This window comes from Sinocyclocheilus rhinocerous, unplaced genomic scaffold, assembly GCF_001515625.1.
Source record: "Sinocyclocheilus rhinocerous isolate Xijiao unplaced genomic scaffold, SAMN03320098_v1.1 scaffold945, whole genome shotgun sequence".
Taxonomy (NCBI): Eukaryota; Metazoa; Chordata; class Actinopteri; order Cypriniformes; family Cyprinidae; genus Sinocyclocheilus; species Sinocyclocheilus rhinocerous.
The window spans coordinates 1338546-1362407 of NW_015629570.1; the positions used below are offsets into that span (position 1 = coordinate 1338546).

A 23862-nucleotide genomic window follows, 5' to 3' on the forward strand; every position below is an offset into this window, starting at 1 on the left:
TACATTTAGGATGATTTATAATATAATTTAATAATAAATAATAATAATAATAATAATAATAAATATAATTAATTGTGCATAAAAAGTCTAGAAACTTTCTGTGGTTGAACTTCCATGGTTTACCAGCGGGTGGCAGCAGAGAGGTATTGAAAACAAGCAGGCTTCTAGAAAGAAAGATTGAGACGTCTTCAAGACGTGTGGCAGAAGCACGTCAGGCGAGTTCAGCGAACATTTGCATGTCTGATGGGCTTCCGAGTGACTTTGTTTATTTGCAAATTAGTCGAACGAGTCTGACGACACGTTCACTCTCTCTGTACGTAAATGAAGCAGCCTCGCTCTCCAGGAGTTTGCATGAAGTTGAAACAACAGGGAAGTTAAAAGTCGAGCTCACAGCGAGGAAAAAAGGCCGAGGTGGGAGAAATCAAAAAAAAGCTGCGAGACTTCAGAGAAACAGCAGGGCAGCACATCCTCTCTCGTGGTTGAGCTTCATGCCAGACACAAGCCACAAAGTCGTGAAGGTCACCATGCAAGTGCAGTGCAGCTTTCACACTTACGTTTCAAGCATCAACAAACGCTATAAACTCAAAACTGAAGCGAGACACTACTAATAAACAACTGTACAGGCTATATTTCAAGTCTGCCAGAAATGTTTTATTGACTCAGACCTTGGTTTCGCGCAGGAGGAACTGGAGGTCGCGTCCGCTCAGGATGCCGTGGTTCTTCACGTAGGCCGGCAGGTGGACTGTACTCGTGCCGTGGACCGTGCCGTGCACTTCCATGTACGAATGAATGACGTCCAAGTATTTCTTTTTATCCTAAAACACAAATAAAAATACGTACACGTGAGAAACCAGTGACGAAGGTTGATGAAATGGAATTAAAGTAGTCTTATTGTAGCACTCGGAAACTATTTTTGGTTTCTGCTGATGTAAGCAAGACCATGTGGGTGGGGCTAAATATGTTTGAACTCAGAATTTAATCATATTACAGTTATTCTTTAGTATTCATAAAACAATAGTATAATATTACTTTAAATAAAAACAAATTATAATATTTATTTATTTGTATTACAAAATTACAATTATACATTTTATTGCATTTTTATATAAATCAAAATACTTCAATAATAATAATACAAATATACTACTACTACAACAACTAATAATAATAATAATAAATGATAGTAATTATAAAATATCAAGTATAATATTACTGTTCATATTAACAAATGATATATATTTTTTCTTTTTCACTGATAAAAGCAAGATCATGTTAGCGGGGCTAAATATTTTTTTGAATTATTATTACAGTTAGTTTAAGTATTCATAATCATCTTTATTTAAAAATGGTCTTAAATATAAAATAATCTTAATATAATATTGATATAAAATTATCATGTATAATATTGCTATAAATAAAACAAATATTGAATTTTCAAATAATATTTTATTTATTTGCATTATAAAATTACAAATTATTTATTATATAAAATTATTGGATATTATATACAATTAAATATTACAAAATTATTTTTATTAGAAAATTGTTATCCAATAAAAATGATCAACAATAATAATAATAATAATAATAATAATAAGCTATAATATTAATACAATATTATATGGATATTATACTATATTATATTATAATATTATACTATACTATATATATACAATTAAAATTATTTTTATTAGAAAATTGTTATCCAATAAAAATTATCAACAATAATAATAATAATAATAATAATAATAAGCTATAATATTAATACAATATTATATGGATATTATACTATATTATATTATAATATTATACTATACTATATTATAAACTATATTATACTAATGTGAAGAAGAAGAAACATTATATTGATATTATACTATAAAATATAGTTGCAATATTGCTGTTCATATTGCAAGAACAACAACTCATAATCGTAGTACTACATCATCTTATTGAAGAGATGAAGAGGATAAAAGTAAGCTTTTTCTTTACAAACACTCAAAGAACACAAAGACGCCCACTTCCTGTCAGAGGATGCAAACAGAAATAAAACTGGTAGACGTGTGTGTGTGTGTGTAAGCAAGGTCTCAAGAACAAGGTGAGAGTAAAAACTCAATCATACCAACAAAATATATATCAACCATAATTACCAATAAACCATAATCATCAAAATAAATAAATAAAACATTAACAACATAATAAATTGTGTATTTATTAATTGTAGGGAGGGAGAGAGCGCGCACTTCTGTTGTGTGATCTTTACTGATGTTCGCTCACTTAGCACGCATCATTTGGATTAAAACTAAATCGTAAATATAAGACAATTTATAGGGGCATTCACTATAAACGTCATTTATTTTCACCCTTAAGCATACACGACTTTCTGGCGAAAGTGAAACTAACAGCCTGTGTGAAATGCGCTAGGCTGTACTGTACTTGTCCCTCTCATTCTGCACCAGTACAAATACGTGCGCGCGTGTTCTGCTTGCTTGAGTGTTTCTGCATTATATGAGTGGCTTTGGAAAATAAATCGCTGCACGTTTCAGATGAAAAAAACGCGACTTCTATTTATGAAAATATCACAGTTAGGAGATTTATAGCGAGTGGTTCCCTGCATTTTTACAGCAAATCGCGTGATTACAGTACTAAGCTTCAAAAATAAATCAATGACAAATTATCACAGTCTTAAGTGAAAAATATATTTTTTTAAATACCTTTTTTATTATAATATTTAGTCTGGATTCACATTCTTGTATTCTTGCGTATGATTCTAGATTCACGTCTGTGAGTTATCTCAGTTAGGTCAGAACACACACACTATCCAACAGAATGTCAATGATCTCCTTGTTTAATCATCAATTAGTTCCTTGTTTTATCGACTAACAAACACGCAGTGATAAGATTATGGGAGATATGAGCCGGAAATGCCAACACAGCGTGAAAACACTGCAGCTACAAAGCAGAAAAATGTGCATTGTTTGAGTGATTAGTGTACCGTAAGGCATTCTCAAGCATATTTCAGCCCTAAATATATATGTTTGTGTGTGTGTATGTGTGTGAGAGAGAGTAAAACCAATCACAGAAAAGCATCTGTGTTTGAGACAGAAAATAAACACAGAGATGCATTGCATGTGAACTTGTAGCGCTAATAACGCGATGAATGTATTTGTGTGCATTCATGCAGCCAAGACTTTATTTGCATTTCAAAAGCCTATACACATATCCTCTGATCTCTAGACGACACACACACACACTCACTCATTCAGGGTCTATGTTCAAGTTTTTTTCCATGGAAACCAGTTCTTGAGAGGCTGTGCAATAGCAGGAGCCTTTCTCTCTATCGCTGGGTGAAGGACGGCATCAGTAAAATTGCATGAGGTTAAATAAGAATGCACTGTCGATGTAATAGCATACATCTTTCGCATCCTCTTTCTGACCCTGAGAATCAAACTGGACTTTTTTTTGCTACTGTACCTTTAAGAGATGTAAATGAGCTTGTGCGGTGTGCACTCCCACGGTGTGCGTCACAATTGCGCAAACGTTTATAAAATTGAGGTTAATTGCAAATGCAGTGTCGCTGTGAATCCATCCGTCTTTCGCAACCCTTATGCTGAAACTTAAGAATTAAACAGGCTGTTTTTGTTACTGTACGTTTAGATTATCCAAACCTCCGCGTACTAGCAAACTTCACGCACAAACTTTTGTTTCATGTCCAACAGAGCAAGAAAAAAAATCCTGTTTTCTATAAAATTACTCTCTCATCCTGTGATGTATAAAAAAAAACATCCCCTGAGGATAATTATGAATTTTCCATAATATGGCTCTTCTATTCCACGTTGTGCGTCACAAATGCGCAAAGTTTCCCTGAGGTTAACTGCGATGTTTGTCACTATAATTGCATCTATATTTCACAACCTTTTTCTTATCCTTAGAACTAAACTGGCTGTTTTTGTTACTGTACCTTTAAGATACAGAAATTAGCTCCTTTGCGATTAGCCAACCTCTGTGTGCTGTAGGGCTGTCAAAATGGCTGAAAAACTAAATTCGAAGTTTGTACTTAAATATTATCAAAATTCGAATTATATTCGAATTCGAAAATATTACTAATGCACGTTTCTTCAAAGCATAAGATAACATGACTATCTGTGAAAAAAGTGCATAATGTTTAAAATAATGTTTATAAACCAATTATAATTAAGTTGCTTAAACAACTATAAACAAAACAGCATCATTTATGTATGCATAGTTTAATACAAAGGGCCGAAAGCCAATCACACAGAGTACATTTTTTAATTAAAAACACGAGTTGCAGTGGGATGGGGAAAAAACCCCGTCATAAAGTCTCGAGATATGTTTTTTCAAAGTTGAACTTGCATTAATTTTACATGGCTTTCTAAACATGCAGCTCTTTTGTGCGAGATGCGAGTGCAACGGTGATAGATGTCCCTCTAGAAAATGCGCGAAATGTGTTCCGCGTTGAACGGCTTGGTTTCAGTTTTGATGTAAACAAGATCTTCTCCGCATTTATGTTCTCTGTTCCAGCAATATTTGTAATTAACAAGGCAGCAGCGCCGCATCTGGTGGCTTCAACTGGATAGGCTAACAAAAACATTAAAATGCAATGACACTTAAATCACATCGCATCTCGTGCGCCACTGATTAGGCTGCCTCCTTAACGCACACCTAAAATTCGAATGTGGATTTTTATTTTAAATTCAACGAATATTCGAAATTCTAATTTTTTTTGACAGCCCTAGTGTGCTTTCAAAGCTCATATGCAAACTTTCGCATCGAACAGAGCAAGAAAAAAAATCCCATTATCCTTAACATAACCCTTTTCATCATCTGTTGTACGTAAAAAATTTTCGCAACTCTTTTGAACCCAAGAACAAAATGGTGGTTTTTTTTTTGGTACTGTTCCTTTAAGATATGTAAATGAGCTCTGTACATACTGGCAAACTTCGCGCAAACCTATATTTTGTGTCGAACAGAACAATAAAAATTGTATCCATAGTATGACTTTTTTCAACCCACGCTGTACACCAAAGATGCACAAAAGCTTCTTAAATTACCGTCAAAACATTCATTACCTGATTCTTTTCATCCTGTGTTGTATGTAGAAATTGCGAAAAATTTCAGATTTCTGCAAAAAATTGCCAATTTAAATGCATCTATTTTTCGCAACCATTTTGCTGAACCTCAGAATGAAATGGGCTGTACTGTACCTTTAAGATATGTACATGAGCTCTGTTGCGATTATTTAAGATATGTACATGAGCTCTGTTGCGATTATCTAAGAACTGCGTACTGCAAACTTCACATGGAAGTTTGTTTCATGCCAAAATGAGCAAGAAAAAATATTATTCATAATTTTTCTCTTTTCATCCCACATTCTATACCACAAATGCGCACAAGTAATGTCGCAACCTCTTGCTGAACCTTAAATGGGCTGTTTTTGTTACTGTACCTTTAAGATATGTAAATGAGCTCCTTTGTGATTAGCCAACCTCTTTGTGCTGTCAATCTTCACATGCAAACTTTTGAATCCAAGAGAGCTAGAAAAATCCCAAACATGACGCTTGTCATCCTGTGTTGTATTTGAAAATCATGAAAAATTTTCCTGACGTTATACGCAAATAAATTGCCAATGTAAACGCATCTATTTTTTGCAACAGTTTTGCTGAATCTTAGAATGAAACGGGCTGTTTTTTTTTTTGGTACAGTATCTTTGAGATATGTAAATGACCTCTGTTGCAATTAGCATACTGGCAATCTTTGCGCAAACTTTCATTTTGTGCCAAAGAGAAAAAAAAAATGTATCCATGATTCCTTTCAACCCACGTTGTTCGACAAAAATGCACAAAAACTTTTTTAAATTACTGTTATTAAACTGTCTGTTTTTGTTACTGTACCTTTAAGATATGTAAATGAGCTCTGTTGCGATTAGCTAACCACTACTTACTGGCAAACTTCACATCGAAACTCTCGTTTCATGTCAAAAAGAGCAAGAAAAAATATTATTCATCCCACGGTATTTGTCACAAACACACAAGCGTTTTGTCGCAACATCCTGGTGAATCTTAAAATTAAACGGCCAGATTTTATTACTGTACAATATTGTAAAATACGTAAATGAGCTCTTTTGCGATTAGCTAACATTTGCATACTGGCATACTTCATGTTACATTTTTTGTTTCATGTCTACGAGTGCAGGAAAAATCTTGTTATCCATAATATGACTCTTTTCATCCCGTATTGTTCGCCAAAAACATGCAAACTTTCTCTAAAGGACATTGGAGAAACAGATTGAGAATAAGGTCCCTCCTGGGGAAAAATGTGTGGGATTAGATGTTCTGGATGGTGTGTGAGTACAGAGGGACTGGTTTTTCATCTGCGTATCTCATCACACGGGGCGTTTCGGATCCAGATGGGCAGCAAAACGCTCTCTGTAGGAACATCTAAACGGCGGAACCGGCCGTGGCCTTGTGGTGGGGAAAGATGAAGTCATCGCAGTCGAATTGAAAACACTTTTGTTGGCGCTCAAAGTCGGAAAACGTGGCGAAACAATCTAGCATATAAACAACATGGTTTCACATGTAAACAGCCAAAAAAAAGTTGGAAGCGACTGATTTCGAGGAGAACTCACTTTCCAGAAGTTGTCCACCTTGCCGTAAACCAGCGACTGGTTTTGCCGCTTGATGTCGTCGATGTGCTTGACGTCGCTGGCGTTCAGGTGCTGCTCCACCACGAAGCCCAGGAAGCTGTTATCTGGAGTGTGAGCTGCGGGGTAAACACAACAACCAATCAGAAGAGGGCAGAGAGATCAAGCCAAACAACACGAACATGAGAAGTTAATGTGGATTATATTAATAAAACATGTTTTTTTTACCAATATACAGTATGAGAAGCAATTTAAAGAGAGTAATATGTGGAAGAAAAAAAACAACATGAATTATAATACATATTCTCAGAATTCTCACATAGTGCAATAATTTCAACTCAAATCAATATTTTATATGCATTTATTTATTTACTTTCAACAAGCATGATAATGTACTGGGTTACTAACAAGAAGCAAGAACAAATTGTTTGTAAATATGAATATGAATGTATTAAAATAGCAAAATATTTAAAATCACATACACCAAGGCAAAAGTCAATTATATAACGTTGGTTTAAACTTTAAAGTATTAAAAGTATTTAAAGTATTTTTAATAAATATCAGGCTGGGGCAAGATGTCACATGTTTTAAAAGTTACACATTTATATTTTATCTGTCGATTACTCTTTACTATTTTGGCTGTTTGAGTAATTCAATTTCATAAGCATTTAAGTTTTTATTAAAATATTGAATAAAAACGGTTGTGGCAAGATGTGATGTTTTAAAGTTAAACATTTATAAAATGTATTAAATTACAAAATGTGATGGATAAATAAATAAATAAATTGTGAAAATATACATTTTAATAAAAAACTTGTCAGGGCAACATGTTTAAATGTTACACATATATAAATTGTATTAAATTACAGCATTTGTTGGCCAAAAAGTTAAATTAAAAAAATTTAAGTTAAAAAGTTACATTAAAAAATACATATTTTTGTACATTACTCTTAACAATTTGGCAGTTTCCGTAATTTCCGTAAGTTTTCTAATTGTTTTAGAATGTCACAGGATGACACATTTATAAAACGTATTAAATTACAAAATTTGTTGGCCAAAAATTATATACTTATATATTTTGACAAATTACCCCATATAATTTGACAACATTCTCCTTTTTTGTAGATTAAAAATTTTAAGGCACGTTTCTATAAAGAAACTGATATAAAATAACACATTATTAACCAAACGAAAAAAGAACAAACACAGAAACAAATAATGCAATAATAGAAGATTTTTAGGAGATTAGATGAGTAAAAAAGATTTTTTAAATTCAAAATATAATTGTTTCTTAACCACAGGAATCTGATCTAGCACAGCACATCAGGACCGGAACGCCTGAGGGAAGATGTTCAGATTAATTGTGTATGAGAAAGATTCGTGTGGGTGTCCACGTTGCCAAGCGAGGAGCTGTTACCATGACAACGCTAGTCCAAGAGGTCGCCAGGGTAACGAGGCTTGGCAGAAATACACCTGAATGCCATCTGTCCAAAAAATTCAATCCTGAGATTAAGATTTCTTATTTACACACACACACCTCGAATGCATGCATGTGTGTGTGTGTGTGTGTGTGTGTATACGGTCTGTGGTTATTGCCTGCGGGAGCAGCTGGAGCGTGTTGTCACGGTTACCCGTCAATTCCAATGAGAGTGCAGGATGAAATTCAGAACCCAGGCGGCCCATAATGCAATTTGCGCAATTTTGCAGAAACCATAAATGGCGTTTACATGGAATACGGACCTCTTGCTCTCCTTCTCTCTATAGATATTGTAAATAGCGCAAATATGCTTCTACGAGAACACACACACACTCTCTCAAGCGCACACACACACACACACGGTGTGAACGAAAACCTGACATTCTTTTTCCAATTTTCCAATTTTCATTCCATAAAGTTGTACACGATTTTCTAACGTCTCTTTCTGAAGTTTTTGCACCAAAAAAGAGGAAGGTTTGTGGTTGAATTGCGAAAGACGAGTCTAGACCTCACAAACGCACCCGTCACCCTTCAGAAGAGTGCTTGGCAACATGACGCAGCAACTACATGCAGGAATGCTGAGGAGACACATTACGCAGTTTGCAGGTGGCGTCACCGAGATGTTGTCAGTAATTAGCAGGAATGCAGGAGTTTGTGTGTGTGAGACAGAGTTCTTATTAAATCCAGGAGTGGAAGTAGAGGAGCGGAAAAGAATGAAACCTCAGCATATTACACAAACACACACACACACACACTCACTCACACTCACACACATACACACAGACGTCTCCCGTCACTGCAGTGGCTTTCATCTGTGATAGACATCTTATCCTGTTGAGTTTCACACACACTAATGTGCTTTGTTTAAGTGCGGATTAGTTTCTGAAGGACAAAGCTTCATTCTTACATGAAAATTGATGGATAAAATGATCTCAGGACAAAAAGTGCTGGATTTGGAATTAGCAACAGATTAAAAATTGACAATTTTGAAAGAGACTCTCATATATGTATTATAATAATAGTAACATACAGCTCATACTCAATAAAAAAAAAAATCAAGAGATTATATTTTGCAGCAATGTTTTGCAATGTGATATTTTCATTAAGAGATATTGTTTTCATTTATAATTACGCATATTTTCCTACAAATTGGCATTACTGTAATCCAAAAAATTATATTTATGTTATTTTATTATTACTAATTTAATAATATTATCATATATTATTTTAATTATTATTTTTATAGTACTTAAACATCTATACATCAAGCTGTACTGTCTTTATCTTGATTTTTATTATTATTATTATTATTATATTTAGTAATTTTTTAAGAATGGCAAAAGCTCACAAGTAAAACAGACAAATTATGGTAATGAGAATATGGCGAAAAATGAGCTCAATGTCGTAATAAAGCAATAAAATGCAAAATATAAAATGATTTATTTCCATGAAAGTTAATAAACTGTCATTGAGGTAATGCAAAACAGTGATCTATTATTAATATATTAATGATAAACTAAAATACGTTGTAGTGTCTTCAATTTAAGTTGAGATAAAATATAAAGTTTTTTTTACTATTATCATTTCTATTATTTCAATATTTTTAAAGAATTATTAGAAAAATAATTATTAAAAAAATATGAGAATGAAAATATGGAGAGGAAATGAGCTTAACTGTCATGAAAAAAACCCATTGTAAAAATATATATATTTGCATACATTCATCTTTTCCATTTTGACTTTTTTTCAATTTTTATTTTCAGAATTTGTTTAAACATTAAAACAATACTCAAAAGTAAAACATTACCTTCAAAACACATTATTAACATAATTCTCATTAATTATGTTAATGAGAATATGGTAGAAAATTGTGCAAATATGTCAGAAAAATAAGTCATGAAGTAACAATAACATTAATAATAACATTAATAATCATCATCATCATCAGCATTTGGGCATTTTTTCATGACAATTAGGTACATTTCCAACAAAAAATTTGGCACTTTTGAATTTAAAAACATTTTTGTAGTTTAAAAAAATAACTGAAATGTAAAATAAATAAATAAACAAACAAATAAATAAATAAATAAAAACACTATAATACAATATTTATTTTAGTTTCTTATTATTCTTTTTTTAAATATTTTTTTCTTATTTTATTTCTTATAATATGACTTAATTTTTTACTTTTACATTTTTGTAATTAAAACAATGACTGAAATGTAAATAAAGTACAATAAAAAGATATTATAATACAATATTTTTTATCTTCTTTTCTTTTTTTGATTTGTGGTAAAATAATGTTGATAATATGACTTGTTATTCTTGAGGAGTTTGGTGAGATTGAGCTGTTAGTTACTCTCCAGAAAGCGTTCAAACATGTAAGCAATCTCTGCTCTCAAACAGCCTTAATCAGAAATAAGAGCAGTTCTGCTTGGAAAGCCTCATGTTTTATGAGAATGTCAAAGTCTGTTGGTAAACAAAAGAGCTATTCAGAGCCCGAGCCGATCGGAGACGCCACCCAAACCCCCGGAACCCCGAAGCAGCCCGGATAAAGTTTCCATGTCCAAAGGGTAAAACGGGAAAGGTTTAAACACACACACACACACACACACACACACAAAGCCTCTCTCATGCAGACTTACGAAACATGGTGTTGAACTGCTGGGGGTTCAGGTTCCACTTGCCCCACGGAGTTTTGTGCCCTTTCGACTGGGCGTAGTGGGCGTGGTTAAACTCCGGCTCCGTCCCGAACGAGTCTAGGACCCTCAGCATGCACCTAAAACACACGCTCAGAGCTGGAGTGTGGGCATATAACAACAGTGTACAAACCATCTACAGAGTGCTGACATCTGTACATTAAAAAATGCTTATAATAATAATAATAATATATTTCTAAAGTCAAAACATGAATATATAAAATATTTGGATGCTGCATAGTGTTTTTTGTATATGTGTGTATATATTTATAAAATACACTTAACTATCTTTTTTCAATTTTTAGTATGTTTATTTTAAAGAAGAATGACAAAAAAGGCATTACATTATACATTACAATATGCTAAGAATAATAGAAATAATAACAATAACAATTATAATCTGCATTTTGGAATTTTTTTATGACAAGCAAAACATTTTTAATGAAAAACTTGACTTTTGGTGGACAAATGTGGCACTTTTGGTTTTAAAAACTGTTTTGTAGTTAAAAAAGGACTTAAACTATGGTACAATATTTGTATTATTTTATTATATGACTTAAGATTTACTCTTGGATCTTCTTTATGTAAAGCAATGACTGTAATTAAAAAAACAATTTAAGTACTGTAATACAATATTTTTTCTATTTTGTGGTGAAATAACCACTAATACAAGAAAAAATAAGTCAAAATTAAATAATATTACTACTACTTCTACTAATAATAATAACTTTAATATCTTTATTGTGTGTATTTTGGCATTTTTTCATGACGATTACGCACATTTTTCTAGCGAAAACTCAAATAACATTTCATTACTTAACTTAAAGTCAAAATTAAATAATATTACTAACAATAGTAATAATAATAATAATAATTATCATCATCATCATTGTTTTTAAATAATATTTAATTAACTTATTCAAAATATAAATAATATTACTACTACTACTACTAATAATAATAATAACAACATTATAATTATTATTTAATTACTTAAAGTAAAAAGTAATTAATATTACTTCTACTACTACTACTAATAATAATATTGTTATGGATAAAAATAATAATAATAATAATTATTATTATTGTTTTTATTATTATTATCATCATCATCAGGATTTTGGCTTTTTTTCATGACAATTAAGCACATTTTCTAACGAAAACTTTACTTTTGATTCAAAAAATTTGGTACTTTTGATTTTACAAAGTTTTTTTTATAAAAAAAAAAACAATAACTGAAATAAAGCGAATAATTTTCTGGAGAATTTGACAAATCTTTATACACAGATGTTATAAATTTGACTACAGTAAAGGCGGTTTCTAACACTGCAGGAAGTTATACATTAGCAAACGATTGTGTTTGGTATCAGCTAACGGATCATATCAGGTCAGACGACCCTGATTACTAGATAAGCCCAATCCTGGCTGGAATAACAGCTCGGATTCACACGAGAATCTGTCTCAGTGTCTGAAGACAGAGATAAAACCTGGAGATCAGGTTCAGACTCATTTCAAACGGCTTACGTGGTCAATAACGCCCGAGTGTCGCATTTCTCAACAGAGCTGAAGAAACTGTGTCAGAGGAAAATACTTCATACTAAAGCACAAATGTGATGTGAACTCACTGATAATGGACCCAGGACGGGCCCAGAGTCTTCTTGAACTGAGCCAGACCCACGATGTCTATGTAGATGAGCTCCACAATTTTATCACCCTTTGTAGGGCAGCTGGACTTGTTGCCCATGACCTTCTTCATGATCCTGGAGACACAGAATTGAATTAAATGGCACTGAATGGACCTGACTGAAGAATTGAGGCCAGAGAAGGGGTTGGAGACTCACTCCTTGAGCTCGGCGAGAGACGCTGAGATGCGGATGTCGTGTCCGAGCAGATACAGCGTGGTGATCAGGTCACTCCACTGAACTAGCTCGCCCAGAGGGCCGCCGCTGAACGCGTTCTCCGCTATCTTAAAACCAGACTCCTTCGTCAGCAGACCCAGGTGCACCAGGATCTAAGAGAAAATCAAACCAGAAAAAAAAAAAAAGATATTTTACACATTTTAAACAAAATATCAATTTTATTTTAATAAAAAAATGTATGTTAATAATTAACATTTAAATAAACTTTAATAAAAAATACAGTACATTAAAAATAGCAATAATAACTATTAATAATAATAATAATAAGTATTATTATTATTTTTCATATAGTGCTGTCAAATGACTAATCGCATCCAAAATAAGTTTGTTTACATAATATATGTGCGTGTACTGTGTATATTTATTATATATAAATACACACACATGCATGTATTTATTTAAAAATATATATTCAATATATTTATATATAATATAAATTATATGAAAATAAATATATACATGTAAATATTTTCAAAATATATACTGTATATCTGTATATGTGTGTGTATTTTTAATATATATAAAATATACACAGTACACAAACATATATTATATAAACAAACACCTTTATTTTGGATGCGATTAATCGCGCTTAATTGTTGACAGCACTAAATTCATTACACGAATTAACTATATTTTATTTAATTGCATAATATTTATTTTCTTTAACAATAATGAAGCTAAATTTAACATATCAAATTGGCAGTCCTAATTAAAAAATATCAAAATATGATTCCATACTACGATAAAAGCAGAGTATTGAAATATTACGGTTAACTTTTTAAAAATAATGTAAAAAAATACAAAATATAAATAAAACTAGTACTTAAAAAACCTTTGATTATTTCATCAATAAATAATAACAATTTAAATAAATAATAAAATATTTAAATAATTAAATACTAAATAATAATAATAGTAATATACACTAATATATAAAATATATAAAACAGTCATTGTAATTTTACTAGTAATTAAACAATATGCTTATTAATCACAAAATCAAAAAATCTATTTTTTATAATGTAATAATAACCTTATATATATTTTAAATGTATTAATAATACATACGAAAATATAACTAATATTCAAAAAACATTGATAAATATGATTTATTAGAACAATAAACAATGCAAATAAAGATGAATCCCATAGTATTTTTGTTTCATTTTTTCTATAATATTAAAATCACACAACATTTTCATTATTAAACTGATGCGCCTGATTAAAACTGATCAAAAAGTCTGATTCCACTAAATTGAATGATTAATATTTGCCTAAAATGGCTCAAATAATTGCCAACATGTTTTTTGTGGTCTTAAATATCTTAACTATGCCTATTGTGAAGAAGTAAATGGGAAGAGAAGGTTGCATTCTGGGTTAAAAAACTGTGGGTTGCAGTCTCTTAAATTCTCTGTCATGTCAGAATCTGTATGGCGCAGTCATACATTTTTTATTCACGGCATTTGTTTAAGTATTAATATCTCAAGGGACTCGCACGCAGTCACATTTGTGTGGTGGATAAGTATCACCGGAGGATTATGGGTAACCGTGACAAGCTTTAAGCTCTAAACAGGTGAAAGAGAAAGTCAAAGATGCTCCTGGGAAAGCGCGTCTATCTGCATTCGTTTGAATTATTCATTCGGAAAAGGGCGGGAACGCCAGCTGCATTGTTCAGGGATGCAAACTCATCATGGGTGAAAAAAGCGACAAAGACAGTGGAAAAAATTAGCAGATTCACTCGCGCAATTTTTACATTCTAGTTTGTCACTCCCGAAACAGTATAGGTGGACGTTCGGTCCTATTAGACCAGTGTTTCCCAACAGGGGTGCCGCGGCACCCTGGGGTGCCGTCTGTCCAGAGCAGGGGTGCCGTGTAAAAAGTCATTTTTTAACATTTTACAAAACTTTTCTTCAAATTGTCAAAGGATTATGTAGAGAAACAGAGCAATGGGCTCCTATTATACCACAACTGACTGAACTTAAGGTCATTGCACACTGAGTCTGAAATTCTCGTCCAAAATTTTCGCACGTTAAAAAAATAAATATGACCTCACGTTGTGTCAATCACGTATACACACTGCCTCCGAAACTTTCGTTCGTCATTAAAAATTCGGATCAGGTTCTATTTTATGCGTTTTCGCATCCGTAACAAGCATTTTGATAGGAAAGGATGATGAATACGAAAAAACGCATACGAAAATTTCGGACTCTCAATAATCAATCACTAACTACACAATCAATCTCTTATTTACGCAGTGTGTAGGGCTGTCACGATAACTACTTTTTGTTGTGCGATATATTGCACCAAAATTAAATGCGATAAATGATATAACTGTCATTTAAAGACAATTTTACGCCACTGATTAATGACAGTATGACAATATAATAGCATAATAATGCAAGTACACTCTTTTAAAGAACAAAGAATGTTTTATTCTTAAGAATATTTAGACATTGTAATCGGAACGTGAAAAACTATATCCTAAATAAATAAAACTAATAAATAATAAATTAGGGATACAATGATACAATTTTTTTTTAGAACCGATCTGAACCAATACTGAAAATTCTGAGTATGGGTCAATACCGATATCAATCCGATACCAGCACATTTTTTTTTTTTATCAACGTAGAATTAATGTACTTCTGTGTGTTGACCTGATCGTCACTTCTTTTATGTGTTAAACACAATCTACCAAACATAGACAACTCCATTTTAATAATAAATAACAAATAAAAAATATATAATGATAATCTATGAAAATAACACTATTATAAACTAGGTTGGTGGATAATTCAGCAGCAAAGGTTATTCTAGAAAAATCATGAGTGCACAATAATTTTATAAAATGTAAACATTTAGTGAAATAACATTAGTGGGGAACATATAAAAGTGAGTACGTGCAGGACTAAATCTGGTAAAATGTTACACATTGTTCCTTGTATTGTAGTAAAATACATTCATGAAAAACAAGTACAGTCGTGGTCAGAATTATTGGCACCCTTGGTAAATATGATCAAAGGCGGCTGTGAAAATAAATCTGCATTGTTAATCATTTTGATCTTTTATTTAAAAAATTCACATAAATCTAACCTTTCACTGGAGAATAAGAATTTAAAATGGGGGGAAATATCATTATGACACAAATGTTTTTCTCTAATACACATTGGACACGATCATATTTACCAAGGGTGCCAATAATTCTGACCACGACTGTAACTATACTGTATTTATACTGTATACTATACTTTTTATTTTATATTTATACTATACTGTATCTATATCTTCGAGCGTGTAGAACTCTGTAAACTTGAGAAAACAAAAATTAGTTCAGAGCAGATTCTGACTAACCTACAGAAAACACCTCTGATTGGCCATTGCTTTCAACAGAGATGCCTGTGATTGGCTACAATACTCAATGCCGCAAAAACAAGTTGTAAACAAACTTGTGGTTTTGTAATTATTAACAACCCCCCCCAAAAAAAATCTCATCAGATCTATACAAATCTCGTAGGTGACCTATTTTGATCTCAAAAAGGTGAGTTTTCACAGAAAGGTAGGGAGTTTGCATCAATTGTTATTAAAGGCTGACATGTTCAGTGAATACCGAGATTGCCACATTTCTTGAGACTCACCTTTTTGCGCTTGCGGTTGTGGAGGTTTTGTTTGGTGGCGAGGGAGCGGATGGCACCGACCCATGGCTCCTCCATGCGCTTGATCCGCAACATCATCCAGCGAAACTCCTCGCGCCATGACATCACGCTATACAGCTCGTCGAAACTCGTGCGGATCTCCGTCTGCACAAAAATAAACAAAACAGTTTGCGTGAGTTGCATAGAGTGTGACAGTTTGTGTCAATTTTGTCATATTCTGGAGACCAGTGTTGGGTAAGTCACTATAAAAAAGGAATTAATTGTTGGCGTTGATAGCTTTGTGGGCAGTGCGCCGACATACATTGCCATTGGCGCTACGGGCATCTCGAGTTCGAATCACAACTCAAAGAGGCGGTATCTTTCCCGCCCCCTCTCTCTCCCACTTCACTTCCTGTCAACTCTAAACTGTCCTATCATCATAAAGTAAAAAAAAAAGGAATTAATTACTAGTTACTAATTACACCTTCAACAGTGTACTTAGATTACTGTACTAATTACTCTCTCTAAAAAGTATTGCATTACTTCTTACTTTCTAAATTTAAGCAAGTTTATACTACTACTGTACTACTTTTTATGGATGTAGTTATGGGAGGTTTTTTCCCCCCATAATCTGATGACTATTTTATCCACAAACTACAGTAATTTAATTTTAATGATGTGTAATCCAGCATCTACCCTACAATTCATAATAAAAAGGATTATGAATATTTTTTACTAGTGATGCACCGATACCACTTTTTTCAGAACGAGTCCGATACTGATACTTTCATTTTTTTGTACTCGCCGATACCGATACTTGTATTTTCACAGCATTTGTACTTTTTTTAAAATATTGGGTACAGAAACAAAATAATAATTTGAATCATGTAAGTTGGCTTCATTTAACAAACAGATATTACCTTCGGTTATTTCCACTCCTAATTATACCTGTTAAAATGTACTGTATAAGCTTTTGTTACTTTCACTGTTCATTTTAATGGCGCATTAGAGCTGCTCCAGCTCAATACTGTAATCACAAAACGTTTTCCTAAAATAATGCAGGGAACCACTCGTTATACATTATATGAGTGCACGCTACTATTTTGGTGATGTAATTTGCGTCACGCGCAGTGTACACGGACCCTCGCGTACGAGTAAAAACCGAAGTATACTTTGGCCTTAAAGCAAACTAAACATACGCAGCTCGCACACGTTTGTATTGGTGCAGAATGAGAGAGACACTTACAGCCTAGCCTTTCACACAGTCTGCTAGTTTCACTTCTGCTTTAAAGGGGTCATATGATGCGATTTCAATGTTCCCTTTCTCTTTGGAGTGTTACAAGCTCTTGGTGCATAAAGAAGATCTGTAAAGTTGCAAAGACTAAAGTCCCAAATCCAAAGAGATATTCTTTATAAAAGTTAAGAGTCAACCACGCCTACCTAAAATACTCTCTCGCTCGCTCTCTCGCTCTCCTTACAGTCAAATAACTTTAGTAACTAGTGCACTGTTTTACTTACTTGATTTTGACATATCCGACCGAACTACAAACTTTCCAGTGATGTCTGTGAGATATTCACTCGACAAGCTCGCGCATCTGTGCCGCCGCGCGCTCAAACCACTCAGCGCGCTCAGCTTATCAGCTCGCGCACATCCGCTGTACAGGCGTGAATATTGAATGTTTAACATTATATTAATTACTTACATGTACTTCATAGACATCCTTAATCTCTAATTACTCCATTCTACTCTCTGTTGTTCTGTTTTCAGTGTTTCTTTTTCTGGACACAGCTGTATTCACATGCTGTGTGGTATCGGCTTTTGGTATCGGGGCATTTTTACGAGTACGGGCACGAGTACAGGAGCGCAGTATCGGTGCATCCCTATTTTTTACAATTAATTCATTTTTATTTATTTAATTTATTTTTAAGGATGTAGTTATGGAAGTTTTATCATATTCTGGAAGCTATTTTATCTCCAGTGTATACTAACTTTATATATATTATATATTTTATATATACATAATTTAGAAATCTATTATAAATTTTTAATATACTAATCCAACCACTACCCCAAAAGAAACACTTTTTATTTTATTTTATTAACTACTTTATAAAATGCAAATTTTTTATTTATTTTAATTACATTTTAATGTTTCATTTTTTTATAGATGTATTTATGGAAGCTTTTTAAATTATTTACAAATATATACACTTTTTATTGATTAAAAATGTATTATTCATTGTTTTATTAACTTTTAATTTAAATTATTTTTATTTAATATATTTCATGGACATTTTATCATATTTTGAGGACAGTTTTGTCCCCAAACCACAGCTGACCTGTGTTTTCCTGTCAGCTTCATCAGCATTATTCTTGATCCTCCATGGCAGGCGAGGGCACCAGTTTTCAACCTAACACACACAAAAACAGCGAGTTAGTGTGCGTCAGAGCTAATGATCAGACATAAACCAGCAGAGCGTGGAAACACATCTTGTAGACATACTACATCTCATTTCTCTGAGTAGCCTTGCGTATTTACATACCAGTCTGCTAATTTAACTACCTGATCAATATTTAAATTACACATCAACTGTTAAAGAGAATGAGATGATTGATATGGAAATGTATGCAAGTCGCAATGACGATGCTGTATGTGCAGCTCTGTCTAATAGATTTCAGATGTACACACACACACACACACACACACACACACACAGAGTGTGGTTATTATGAGACATCCATTAATTTCACTGATTGTTCCACAAAATTTTATTCGGAAGTCATTAAACACTCAAAATGAATTACAAGCTGCATTTTTACCATTTTCTCAAATTTCACGCATCACATCTTTTGTGTTTTATAGAGGATCATGTGTTTACTGTGGCATTGGGAGCAATTCACACAGCCAAACAGAAACCACACTCAGCTAAAACCGTTAAGGCCATTTTAACAAGGTTTACTGGACATGAAACCATATCATTTAAAATATCTTAAAGGAACAGCGCACCAGAAAATGAAAATTTGCTGATATTTTACTCACTCTCAGGCTATCCAAGATGTAGATTAGTTTGATTCATCAGAACAGATTGGGATAAATTTAGCATTACATCACTTTTTCACCAAAGGATCCATTGAAGTGAATGGGTGCCGTCAGAATAAGAGTCCAAACAGCTGATAAAAACATCACAATAATCCACAAGTAATCCACACCACCCCACTCCAGTCCAGTCCTTCAGGTAATGTCTTGAGAAACAAAAAGCTGCGTGTTCATAAGAAACAAATCCATCATAAACATCAAACCATTGCTTCTGGCCAAAATACAACTCCATAATCCACAATAGCACTTCCTCCAGTGGAAAACTCAATCCCCTGTTGTCCTCTCACATCAAAAATCCAATGACTTATTTGTTTTGGACTGTTTTCGCTTTTGTAATCTGTGCTGGATCTGTGTATATTTCTCTCGTGATTCAGACGAGATGACTTTTTCACTGGAGAAAGCAATGCTATGAATAGAGAACTCGTATTTTAGCAACGGTTTGAAGTTGAAAACGTCTTAAAGGGGTGGTTCACTGGGTTTTTTCTAGGCTTGATTGTGTTTATGGGGTGCAGTCTAACATGTGTTAATGCTTCGTTTTTTAAAAAACGCATTATTTTTCACATAATTTACCTTTATTCCACACCGCTCTGTCCCTTCTCTGAAAAACGGACTGATCATTTCCTTTTTTTATGAAGCCCCCTCCCTCAGAAATAGGCGATGGGCTCTGATTGGTTAGCTAGCCCAGTGTGTTGTGATTGGCTAAACCGCCTCTAGTGCGCGTCTAAACGTCCCGCCCCTCCCCTCAGCGGCATGTGCTCCGGTTGTATTGTAAACAACGGCGTCGTTAATATCGCTTATCAGTTTGAGCCCGATTGAGAAGCAGAGGATATTATTGAAGAGGATCATGCAGAACCTGTGCAAGAGCTGTTTGGACTCTCGTTCTGACGGCACCCATTCACTTCAATGGATTCATTGATGAGCAAGTGATGTAATGCTACATTTCTCCAAATCTGAAGAAACAAACAAACTCATCTACATCTTGGATGGCCTGAGGGGGGAGTACATTTTCAATAGCACATGAATATGGAAACCATCTAGCATCATGGTTTTATGTCAAAGTACCATGGTACTGCCACATACTTTTCTCTGTACGTTTAAGCCCAGATTCGTAACCATTAGGCCAATATTTCTGTCACATCTTACCTCACTCAGATAAATGAAGGAGGAACAGGTGGATCCGTCCACTCCGTAGTTGCCGTAGCAGGGGTCCGAACGCCACATGTCCTTCATCCACTGTAGAGGAGGAAACAAAACAAAAAAAAGGGTTTTGTAAATCTAACAAGTATACAAGCATTTGTGCAGGAAGCTGTGAATAAGGTGCGCAGTTTTATTTCCTGTCAGTTTTTCCAGGATATTTTTGAAGTTCTTAGATCAGCTTGACCTTCAGAAAAATTGGTTTCGTCTTCCTGTATCCAATTTCTTCTCACAGTGAGACTCTCTCTAGGACGGAGAGGGATGTATTGATCGCAGCGTGCGGTTCAGATCACACTTATCGATCGGGGTTTCTGAAAAAAGATGCCATCCGTGCGTTTTTAATGAGTCAGCACTTGATGAAAAAAAATTTGTATGAAGATGATACATTTTACACTGTCTGCATAAAAAATGTAGAAAATACACAAACGTATTTTGCTTAATTTGCATATGTCTGAATATTTACATTTGTTTGGTGCATAAAAACCAACCTAATCAAATTAACTACAGAAAGTTGACTGAACAAGAATTTAACAAATGGTTTTACCAAACGATTTGCAAGGTAAGAGTGTAATATATTAATTTATTAAATGTTTTTATTTTAATTGCAATGTAATTTTATTAAAAAATTTACACACACACACACAAAATCAAAATAAGAAAATGTTTGCATTTGTTTTTTTTACTTTTGTTTTTAAAACAGGTTTTGGTACACAAATAGCCAAACAAATCAAATTAAAATCACAGATTTTCAAAGTTGACTGAACAAGAATTTAACCAAATGATTTGCAAATATTAGGCATAATTTGGATAAAACTTGACACGTCGACCTTTAAACAAATCCTTTAAAAGCACATCGTCTTAAAAAACATCCTCTTTTGTTAGATTCTTTACGTTTGCGCTTTGGTTTAACGGATAAACAAAACCGTTTTGAGACGTTCTAACCCTTCAGACTAAAGTCAAACAAATCCGTCAGGCTGTTCTCAATGTTACTGTTGTCACATTTTGTTTTTAATTCTGCATGATTTTAAGAGGATTTCCATATCGCAGGAATTTCCATGAGCTCTAAACGAAAGGACCTGCGATTATTGAGACGAGGCCAAGCTCAGGTCTGATCTGACTGAAAAGGCCGACCAGCTTCGTGTGCTCTGCTTGATGTTAAATCCTTCGTAATTTGTCCCGTCTGGCTGCTACATCAACATGCTGTAAAAATCCAGAGGGACTCGTTCTGAGTATCAGGTGAGCTCATTACGAAGAGTGGCGTTCCAAGAAGTAAAAAGCATTATCACATGGTAAAACTCCATTCTGAATTCTTTAAAGGATTTGAAAAATCTGAAACTTCTGGGAGGTTAAGTCACATGATGAAACACTTCAGACATGTGAACGGTAACAACCGTTATTAAATATATATTTAACTTAATTTAATATATAATATATATATATTTAATATATATACTTAATAATATATATTTGCGGTATAAGTACCAAAAACCATCTCAATATATTTTTACAGCTCCTCTATATTTAATATATAATTTTATTCTGCAATTTTAGCAACTTTTAGCAAACCACATTTTTGTTCTTTTTCTCCTAATTATTATTGTCTTTTCTAACTTTTCCCAAAGCTTGTCATTCTTGCAGACTTTAGTAACAACATGAGTACTCTGCTCATAACTAACACAAAATCAGTTAAAAGCTTTCAAATATGTCTCAAAACGAAACAATATCTCTCTGTCTGTAAGGGGAACATCCCGCAGAGAGTCTTTAATTTAAAAAATCTATTTGTCTGGATTCAGGATGGAAATGGTTTCTAAATGTGACCCTGGAGCACAAAACTAGTCTTAAAGGCCACATATTTTACACCTTTCTGGAGTTTTATTTTAAGTCTTGATGTCCTTAATAATATATATACCGGTAATGATGGTCACTGCTGAGGGAAATGTTGTCTGGCCTTAAATGTTTGAGCCGAACTCAGACCCCGAATCGGTGACGGCAGGAGACAACCAACCACCTCCTCAAACGCGCTTACAACAGGATGTTTCAGAATGGTAATTCATGTTTTTTTTTTCAAACACCGAATGCAGTATATACAAACCTGACCAGTCAAGCATTTGCGATCACCTGAACTTGAAGACACTTGCACAAATGCGGATGGGTGACATGAATGGAAATGATTCCAGATTGGCGATGTAGTATTTGGTTTCTGTATTCTGTACTGTATTTTACTGCGCTCAAAACTGCCAATCTAAAGGATCAAACGCTGTGCATGGCGTTTCAGGTAATTTGTGAATTAGCATAGACTTATAGTCTAAATAAAACAATTTGCAACTGTTACTATTATTACACTTGTATACAAAACTTTGTATTATGCTTGTTATAGAGTGTGTGACGTCACGTGCACTACTCAAACACCGAATGCAGTATATACAAACCTGACCAGTCAAGCATTTGCGATCACGTGAACTTGAAGACACTTGCACAAATGCGGATGGGTGACATGAATGGAAATGATTCCAGATTGGCGATGTAGTATTTGGTTTCTGTATTCTGTACTGTATTTTCCTGCGCTCAAACCTGCCAATCTACAGGATCAAACGCTGTGTATGGCGTTTGAGGTAATTTGCGAATTAGCATAGACTTATAGTCTAAATAAAACAATTTGCAACTGTTACTATTATTACACTTGTATACAAAACTTTGTATTATGCTTGTTATAGAGTGTGTGACGTCACGTGCACTACCGCCGGTTGCGTAGTTGTCACGGCGACCGTCACAGCCCTGCTGTGCAATGATGTAGTTTCCTGACATCCAGACTGAACAGCGTTTTCTCGACATGTTTCCGTGTTGTTGTTGCTCAGCAATGGCATGGACAATCTCAATTAGGAGTGTCAATGGTCCATTTGAGAGATAGGTGGCGGTAATGCACTTATAAGTCTGCGATCCGTCGTAAAGCAAGAAGAGGAAGAAGACGCGTTATGCACCGGCTGTTGAACACGCTCAGGATGCGCTAAGGACAGTTCGGACATTGCAGTGAAAATCAGAGGTAAAAAACGATATAAATACTGTTCAGTTTTCTTGCACAGACCGATCGTTTCGTGTCTTTATACATCAATGTATCGTCACGAGCCGCAGGGTTTAATTTGGTTTTGTTTGTGTATGTTTTTTTGACTCTCAAAGCCGTG

At 33.8% G+C, this 23862-nt stretch overlaps 1 protein-coding gene across 1 annotated transcript in view; it reads right to left on the reverse strand.

Moving 5' to 3' along the window:
- LOC107739338 (alpha-1,6-mannosylglycoprotein 6-beta-N-acetylglucosaminyltransferase A-like) overlaps positions 1-23862 on the reverse strand; it is an 88998-nt gene that overhangs the window by 18708 nt on the left and 46428 nt on the right. The window contains exons 5-12 of the mRNA XM_016551435.1: positions 20633-20722; positions 18732-18803; positions 16395-16556; positions 12679-12848; positions 12463-12597; positions 10784-10917; positions 6647-6780; positions 666-815 (exon numbers count right to left, since the gene is read on the reverse strand). Coding sequence (XP_016406921.1) covers positions 666-815; positions 6647-6780; positions 10784-10917; positions 12463-12597; positions 12679-12848; positions 16395-16556; positions 18732-18803; positions 20633-20722 — 1047 coding nt within the window. The remainder of the gene's footprint in view (positions 1-665; positions 816-6646; positions 6781-10783; positions 10918-12462; positions 12598-12678; positions 12849-16394; positions 16557-18731; positions 18804-20632; positions 20723-23862) is intronic.